The sequence below is a fragment of the Melozone crissalis genome, unplaced genomic scaffold (assembly GCF_028551555.1).
Source record: "Melozone crissalis strain CALT ecotype California unplaced genomic scaffold, PUWL_Pcris_2 ptg000007l_1, whole genome shotgun sequence".
NCBI classification, from domain to species: Eukaryota; Metazoa; Chordata; class Aves; order Passeriformes; family Passerellidae; genus Melozone; species Melozone crissalis.
In genome coordinates, this window is record NW_026535785.1 from 20,420,796 (window position 1) to 20,429,982 (window position 9,187).

At 45.3% G+C, this 9,187-nt stretch overlaps 1 protein-coding gene across 1 annotated transcript in view; it reads right to left on the minus strand.

Annotated features, from left to right (window-relative positions):
- The window catches only part of CDH5 (cadherin 5), a 29,546-nt gene extending 22,556 nt beyond the window's left edge, over window positions 1-6,990 (minus strand). The window contains exon 1 of the mRNA XM_054296322.1: window positions 6,866-6,990. Coding sequence (XP_054152297.1) covers window positions 6,866-6,891 — 26 coding nt within the window. The 5' untranslated portion in view covers window positions 6,892-6,990. The remainder of the gene's footprint in view (window positions 1-6,865) is intronic.
- Window positions 6,991-9,187: the final 2,197 nt, after the last annotated feature.

Here is a 9,187-nt window from a genome sequence, read left to right on the forward strand (position 1 = left end):
CAGGACCCTCCCTGAGCCCCCTGATCCCCAGCACCCCCCTCTGATGCTGTTTGATTTTGGAGGAGCAGGAGCACAAGAGAATCCTCCAAAAATTATTTGCTCATTCCAATGCAGAAGTGGAATAGTTTGGGCATCTTGGAGGTGTTTGTGATCACTGAAAAGATTCCTGCAGCCTCTCTGAGCAGCTTTGCTCCCTACAATAAATGGTGTGCACCTTTCAGACTGGCCCTGCTTTGGTGCTTCCCCTGCTTGGCTCAGCCCTACAGAGCTTGGCTGGAGCTGCCACTGTGTGTTCCAGAGTTTGGCCAAGCTGAAAGAATACAAGGTAGAAATAAGAATAATGTATTGAAGAGCTTTCTCCATTTCCCCTCTGCTTCCACATAAATCCTTAATATCAGAGAGGCCTCCTAGCAGAGATCTCCAGCTGAGCTTCCTCATTAAGGAAAAGTCCCTCTCCTTCGAGGAACTACTTGCAATAAGTATGATGTCTTAAAAGTACAATGTAGCTGTGTTTACAGCAGATAAGATTTTTTTTCCCATGTTTTTCTTCAACAAAAGCTCAGAGCAGAAGTAGCTGTGTGGCACAGGAGCATCGTGCCCAGGTGCCCATATCTGATATTTACTGCCCCAATCTGCAGCAGAAAACCCTGCCCAGCTGCCTGGGTGTGCTCATTCCTTTGTCCAGAGTGTTCTCTGGGGTAGCTGAATGCATCAGTATTTCCTCTGAAAATTAACCTTGTGGCAGATAAAGAAAGCATGCACATATACATCAATCTCTTGTTTTCTCTCTGGGCAAGAGGCTGGAGAAACAGGGTGTGTCTGGATAGATTTTGTTTAGTGTTCTGTATTTTTCTCCCTTTTTAGAATGTCTCATTCAAATGTCAGTTCATTCTTCTCAATTTCCTGCCCTTATCCAGCAGATCCAGCAGATTGTAGACCAGGCTTAATTAACTTTAAGACCTTTTATGTCCATCCCTATAGTTACAGTCCTTTCCTGGAACACTTCCATTGTATTATCTCCATGTGTTATGAGATGATGCAAATGATATTTTTACTGCTCTTGTGAATTTACAATGAGTCTTCCAATAGTTTTAGTTACAGCTTAGCTCTTGTCAGGAAAACTCCATCTTTAAATCAAAATAAAACTAGGGCAGCAAATTTCCTCTTTAATGTGCTGATAAAGGAAAGATGGAGAGCCTGAAAATGCAGGCCCCAGACACAGGGAAGCTTAAAGAGATGAGGAAAGCTGTTGTAAGTTGTGTGGATCTGTTTCTATTTGGGAGTGGTTGTGATTTAACAGAGATTTTTCTTAAGCTGAGGTGGAACTTTTCAGAGGCTGTGTAACAGAATGTTTATTTCTGCCACAGCTCATGTTCTAATCACAGCCACTGGAAAGCCCTTCTGGGGTGAATAAACCCTTTCTCTTCATCTGAAGAAGCTGCAGGTCAGTCCAAATTTGGCAGGTGATGCAGCTCATCACTTCACAGCAGGGAAATGAGAAAATATATTCCACTGAGAAATGTGTCCCTTCCTTCCTGTTTGGGACCGAAGTCATGTCCAAGTGCAGCTCAGTAATTCAGTATCTGTTCTAATCCTGATCTTTTACCAAAGCTGCTGCTGGCAGCTCCAGGGTACAAAGCAGAGGTGTTTGTGAGATGGTGCTGCAGAGGATGGAGCTCTGGGATGGTTCTGCCCCTCTGGAATTCACATTTCTCTCTTTGTAAAATGTACCCACAGCAAAAAGCATTCCAGCTCTCCTGCTTTCTGCCCTCCTTTGTTCATTTGTGTGCTGGGTGAGTGTCTGGAGTGCCCTGACCATCTCAATGACACTAAAATGTGCCATACTTGTTTATGCTTTAATGAGAGCCTAAACCCCTACATTACCAGCACTGAGCAAACAGCCAATATACACAAATCCATGGTAGCTTTGGGCTCCTAGAGGAGGTGCTGAAAACTCTGATACATTATTATTAATATTGATTGCTTGGCCTAATCCTAACATAGAATCACAGAATTGTTAAAATTGGAAAAGGCCTTTAAGCTCATCAAGCCATGAGTAAACTGATTCTATTGCAGACAGACCATTTATATCTGAAGGATAATGACACCAAAACCAGAAACAGAATGCAAATCCCTTCTGAATTCAGGTCTAGGGCTGGAGGTAGAGGCAGGAACCATCCCAGGACAGAATGGAGAAGCCAATAAAGCTCTGTGCCAGGGGGATTTGCTGAGGGAGCTGAGCCCTTCCCAGGAGCCCTTCCCATCAAAGGCAGGATTTCCTATCCCTGGCAGGACAGCAGCAGTGGCCCTTGGTCCCCTCAGGCCAAGCACTGGAAGGAGGCTTTGTGCTCCCTGAGGGTTCCCAGGGCACAGATTCACAGCAGATAGCATCACCAAAGGAAGGGGAACAGGAAGACTGGAGCTACCAGAGCCTGGCTTAGAAACGTGGACAAAGGAGTTTGGTGGAAGTGGAATTTCCCTTCCCACTGTCCTGCACAATGAAGCCACGGGCCCTGTGTGCTGCAGGAGCCCCCCTGGCCCTGCTGAGCTGTGCCAGGGGTCAGGGACACCTGCAGGTGGGGCTGGAGGGAGGGGATGCAGGGAAAGGACAAAGGCAGAGGTGCCACTGCGGCTTTGTGGCTTTGTCACAGAGGTGTGACACAAACAGAGGCCTCTGCTGCCCCAGGCTGTGCCAGGGGATGCTGGGGAAAGTGGACACGGACAGAAGGGTCTTGGTGACAACTGGGACAATAAAAGTGACCTCTCTGGGTATCAGAAATGAGGAATTGAAAACATTTTCCTTTTTGCCTACCGCTAACTACGATGGTGCTCTGTAAGTCCTTGCAGTTCAGGGAGCAGTGCTGGAGCAGAAGAACACTCTTTTTTCTCTCTGCTGCTCTTTGGGAAGGTACCTGTGCCATTTCCCTAGTTTGTGCTGGCCTTTCTTTAAAATATCTTTCATTTTTCACAGTACCTTCTGGGCTTTTGTGGCTAATACTTGATAAAGGTTTCAAATGCAGCTGCTAATCTGTTGTAAGAGTTTTGCTCTCACACAAAAATACTTGCATGGAGAAAAGTCTTCCAGAGTCTGCTCACCTCTTGACCCCTGGTCTATTCTCAGAGCACCAACACTGGAGTGTAGGCAGTGCCATGGAGGGATAGGTTGCCCTTGTGCCCTTCTCCTTTCTTTGCCAGCCCTGGAAATTTCAGTTCTTGAGCTCCTCCAGGTCCTGTGAATCTCCTAATTAGCACCTGGGAGGGCTGGGCCCCAAATCTCAACAGATGTGTGCAGCAGCACAGGCACAGCTCAGACCCATGGCACAAACAACTTCCCTCCCTTTCAGGAGATGACAGGACTCAACATATTCAGCAACAGCTTGCATTCAAAACACAGCCAGTTCTATTCTTATTGACAGATCTGAAACTCTGATGCAGATGAGTGAAAATCAAATGAAAGGGGCTAATTTGTATTCCTGCACTCAAGAACTGCAAACAGGTTCTTCACAATTTATTATTGATTTTTCATATTCCAGAGCCAGGCTCGCTGCAGGATTCAGGAGGGGCAGTGGTGAGGGGTGTGGGGAGGAATTCATTCTGTGCAGTCTCTGGGGCAGCTCAGGTGGAGCCCTGGGGGTGGTTGGAACCCCAGGAAAGGGCACAGGGAGCTGGGGCACAGCCAGAGACGGCCCAGGGCTCAGCAGGGAGAGCCAGGCCTGGGCACCCCTGAAATGGGAGGGGATAAAAGCCCTGGGGTTCCTTGGCTGGGTCCCTCCTGGGAGGCAGCAGCTGGGGCTGTTCTGTGCTCCTGCATGGGAATAAATGCCTTTATGGAATGAGACTGCCATGGGAGAGCTGGGCTGGGGCTGGGCAGGAATCCTGGTCTGGCAGAGTGTGTTGGCTCCTGTTGGGTCCTGGAGCTGGGAAGGGGCTGCAGCCCCAGCAGGGACCCCTGGGATGGGCCTGGGGCAGCCTGGGTCCCTCCTGGAGGGCTGCACAGGGCAGTGTCCTGCAGTGGTGTGCCTTCATTTCCAAACCATGCCTTCATTCCCAAACCCTGCCTTCATTTCCAAACCATGCCTTCATTTTGCCTTGGTTTATCCCCAGCATTTCTTGGTGGGTTTGCAGGGAATCTGGAGCAGGATCCCTCAGCAGCACAGCTGGTGGCTCCTGGCCATGACAGGGACACCAGTGTTGGTTCTCTGTGTTTGCTGCACCTGCACGGCCCTTGGCAGAGCAGAGCCCTGAGGGGAGCCCACAAAACCCTTTTTATCATGGCCCAAAGGAGTGTCCAGCTCTGCTCCCCAGGCTCTGCCCTCCTGCAGCCCCCAGGGCTGTGTGGGAGCTGCTCTGCGAGGGTGAAATGGGCACCTCTGTGCCAGCAAAGCTCAGTCTGCACCAACAACCAGGGGAGGAGGGGAACCACTCACACCAGGGCTGAGCTCTGAGGGGTTTCAGTTTGTAAACTCACGAGGATAACAAGGGAAACCCATTTGTAAAAAAAAGAAAAAGACACCAAAATAATTTCACGCCCAAGAAATTTGTCACTAATTTCTCTTATTTTCTTCTTGGCACTAACATTGGAACCTCTGAATTAAACTTGTAGAATCTGAGCAAAACCTGGAATTATGATGAAAATACAATGAAGATTCCTTACAGAAAGCTCAGCTGCCAGAAATAATCAGTTATCTTGGTTATTATATAAGTCTGCTTTTTTAGAAAACAAAAATTATTTTCTGTTCTGATTTAAGCCTGTAGTTCTGTAGACACATACCCAGACAAGAAAAGAGAGTTTTATAAATTTTTTTTTCTATTTTGAGTTTGAAATATTAATGTAATTAATTGATTTATGGAGGGACATGAAGTCCTTTGTTCCATGAGTGCTGTAAATCAGAGCAGTTTCTGAGCCATGCCCTGTGATTTTTACCTCTATCCTGTTTTCAGAGCAGTTTCCTCAGCAAGGCAGGATGTGAGGCAGAGCTGGCAGCAGAGCTGTTAACCCTGCCCTGCCTGTGAGCTGCACCTTGCTCAGGGACTCAATTTCAGTATTTCAGTGTTAACATTTGTTTTAAAAATGTGTAAAGAACACTCTTGTGGTCTTTTGTTAAAGAGCAGAGCTTTGGGAAATGCTTCCTGTTGCACTGCAGTGCAGATGTAACAGTCTGAAAAATAACCCAGGTTTGTGGCTTTGTGGGCAAAGCAGGAATGATTTTTTAATTGAGTTTATTCTTTGCTTTCAAATTAATTTGTTTTATTACTTGTAAATTCCCACTCTTCTCTCTACAACACTGTACCATTCTAAGGCTTTCCTATGCTAAATGCATCCTGTGTCCTTTTCTCCTGTGGCTCACCCTTTATTTAAGGATAAAACATCTCCTGGGGATACCAGGGATAAATTTCAAGTCAGCATTTCTGTGATTTGTTTCTGGTATATGAGTTGTTGTTACCAGGCACCAATTAACCTTAGATGAGAAGCTTTTGTAGATCTTTGGAGCATCCTTGCTTTTGTCTAATATATTTTCCTGCATGAACATCTATAATACTGTGTGCTTTTACAAATGCTGATCTAATGATTTATATTCACAGGAGGCAGGGACACATTGATTAACTCTACCTTTGTTAACTGCAGAAACAGCCAGCTTGGAATGTTTGTGGGAGCTAAGAATGGAAGAGATTTTCTCACAGAAATTCATCTTCCTCCATATCTTTTATCCCTTGCATTTCTTTCCTTCTTTTATCTGTATTACATTGTGACAGCCAGCATGGTGAGGTGCTGTGCACACTGACAGTCCCACTATGGCAGAATGGATTTCTCACAGAGAAACCACTATCACTTCATCTCTTATGCAGAAATGCTTTGTCTCTGCAAGCTGCACAGAGAGCTTGTTAGTGCAGGGACCTGCTACACCTGCTCTAGGACAAGATAAAAGCCTTTCCAAACAACTTGTTGTGTCGAGCCACTGCTCATAAAATCACCCATCAGAAAAAGATGGGTCTTTGTGAACCACTGAGATCAAGGAACCGCTGGAATAAGAATTGCTGGTCTTTTAGGACAAGGTGTGTAAAACCTGGCACTCCAGAGTTAGGGTATTAAAGTACTTGGGACACCTTAAACTTGGGAATTAGGAGACCACATCACTGACCTGGGTCTGTATAAACTCTCCTCTCAGTTTTGCACAGATATGCCAGAGCTGGCCAGGGCACACGGTGGCTGTCACCTCTTGGCCCTGGGCACAGGAAAGCCCCCCACCTTACAGACAAACCCCAAATCCACCCCAATAAAAGATTTGCATCAAATCCCAGCCCAGTGCACCTCTGCTCACTGCAAACAGCCCTGGAGCTGCACCTGCCCACACCAGGAGGGAAATCCCGTCCTAAAGCCTTCACAGGTGCAATTGGCAGCACAATCTCCACCTCTTTTCCATTATGAATGAACATTGGCAACATGATATAAATAGTACAAAACAACACCCAAAACCCCATGAAATGTATCTATATATATTTTTTAAATAATCTGGGAACATTATGGTATAGCTCAACAGTCAAAGCAGTTTGGAAGAGTCCTACCTATAAGAATTTTTATGCCTGGAAACCAAGAAGGTAGAGCCCTCCTGTTAATGAGACAACAAAGCCAGAGATTTCCTCTTCCAGTGTCAATTGTTAACAGCTCTGCTGTTTGTACTTAACTTGGCGTGGGTGCCACCAGTGTAAGACCCAAAGGATTTGGTGGATATGTATAAAATTCATAGCCCATTTGCTGATAGTTCTTAACTTATTTAAGACATCAGAAAATAATCTGGGTGGAGGTGAAAACCCCTTTGAAATGAACTTGATGGCTGAAGGACAGAAAATAACATTTGTCTCTTACCCGAGTCCGAGGTGGCCGAGCTTCATTCTGGTACAAAATCAGGCAAACTGAACCCAACAGAATCCCAAAATGTGAAGCAGAACACAAAAAATGAAAATCAAATAGAAAAATCCACTTCTCTTTTAGTGAAGCAATACTGGGAGTGTTCAGCTCTCCAGTGTCCAAGGTTTTCCAGCTGGGAGTCAGCCTTTTCCCATCCTGCATCCCGGCATCCTGCAATTGTTCCAACTCTTAGTGACCCAGGGAGAAAAGGGAGTGGAGGAAACAAGATAAACTTAGCATTATTGCTCTATCTACTTATTTGTTGCTGACCCTGTGAGGGAACTGAATAAAAGGAAACTGGCTCTGAGAGAAACACCAGTGTTTTTCTGTTATTTGCTGTTGTTTTAGAGAGAGTTTTAGCAGCTAGCAAATATCTGAGAGGAACTTTTGGTGACTGACACTTGATCAGCACAGACCATGCTGCTTTGCACAAACAGGACTTTCAAAGCTGTTTGGAAGTGTCCTACCTGTAAGAATTTTTATACCTGGAAACCAAAAGGGTAGAGCCCTCCTGTTAATGAGACTGGGCTCCTGCTGAGCTCTGCCTGTGCTGGGTGTGAAGATGAAATGTCACAGTGCTTTTCACAGGTAACCTGAGGAGCAAGGCAGTGTAGGTAGGCCTTTCAGAAGGAGAAAATGTTCATAGCATCTTGATTATACTGAGTTCTAAGTCTGGAGATCACTCAGGGCACTCAGGAGGGGAAGCTTCAGTGTTAAACTGAGCACAAGGGTGTAGCTCTTGGCATTGTGCACTACAAATGAAAGGGGATTTTTTTTCCACTAAATAATGCAGAAGAAAACTGAGAAGTGCAGGGCTTACTCAAAACACTCTTTGGAACCACTTATAATAAATGTAGGCAAATGTTCAATGTATCTTAAGTATGACTTTAATAATTTTAATTATTGAATTAAATTTTTAATATTACTCCACAGTTAAATACTCTCTTGCCCCTATTTGTCATTACATCTGGCATTACAGGTGGTGGGATTGATTTCCTGCCTTGACAGAAGGCTGAGGTTGGTCAGATTGTTTCACTTTTTCTTGCCGTACAGCAGTGAAGACGAATGGCTCCTGAAGGAATTTGTTATATTAATTATTTTAAAAAAAGGAGACATTTTTCAAAGTCTTGTGTAAGGAGCTCAGAGAGTCCAGTTTCCTTGCAGGAAAATGAGCTGCTAAATAAGCTGTGTCACTGCTGGGAGAGGAGATGCTGATAGGGGTTTTCCAGCTCTCTGGGCAGGATGCAGCCCCCTGATAACGTGGTGCCCACAGCAGACAGGGCCCAGATAAAGGATTGACCCTTGCAAGTGGCTCCAGCTGCATTTCCAGCTCCTGGTGCCTCTGCTGTCCTGTGTGGGGCTGGGATTGAGGGTGACATCCAGGAAAGGAGGAGGGCAGGGAGTCATCCCTCTCCTCAGAGGGGAAAGGGGAGACCCCAGGGCTCTCTCTGTGTGCTCTGTGTGCTCAGGCTGTCCAGGTCTCTTTCAATGCCTGCTAAATTACCTTCCTATTATCTGATTTGCTTCATCTCCCCCAATGAGTTCAAGGTAAGAAGTGAGAAAGTTTCTAAAGGACTTTTCACATGCTCTGCTCCAGAGCTCGATAGAAAACTGAAAACCTTTTGTAAGTTTAAGAGGAAGATACTTCCACTGAAATTTCAGAGACCTGATTTACCATCTCAAACCTTCCCATGATGCTTTATAGATTTCATTGTGCTGAACTGGCTCTTTAGGTTTCCTTTCTGGCTATGAGGGAAGGTCCATTGAGATTTCATGGAAAGCAGAACCAATTCCAGCAGCAGCAGAACTGATGGTTCAGAGTGCCCTGTGCCCTCTGGCTGGTCCCACACATTTGCCCTGATCCCTCCCAGGCAGTGAAAGTCACCATGTGAAAGTTTTAAATGCTGGCAAACAGGATTTCTTGTAGATCTCATACTTTCAGACTTTATCATTGTGGCCAAATCATAAGACTGGAAAAATTCCTTGGTGGCTCAAGGGTGGCTCAAGGATTTCCTTTTGAAATCCAGAGGGTAATGTTTCAAAAATATTATTAATTCACACTGTTCTGCTAATGAGAAAAATCCTTTGCATGATCAGACAACATTGGCAGCCATAATTACCTTTTAGTTGTGTAATTTTGGGTATGAAATATTATTTAACAGTCCAGCTGGTGGAATAGAAGGGAACAGGTGAAAAATGAATTAGCAGACGCTGTCTGTGTGCCTCATGGATGGAGATGGTGGCAGAGAAAAAGGAGTGGCAATTTTTTACTTGTCATTT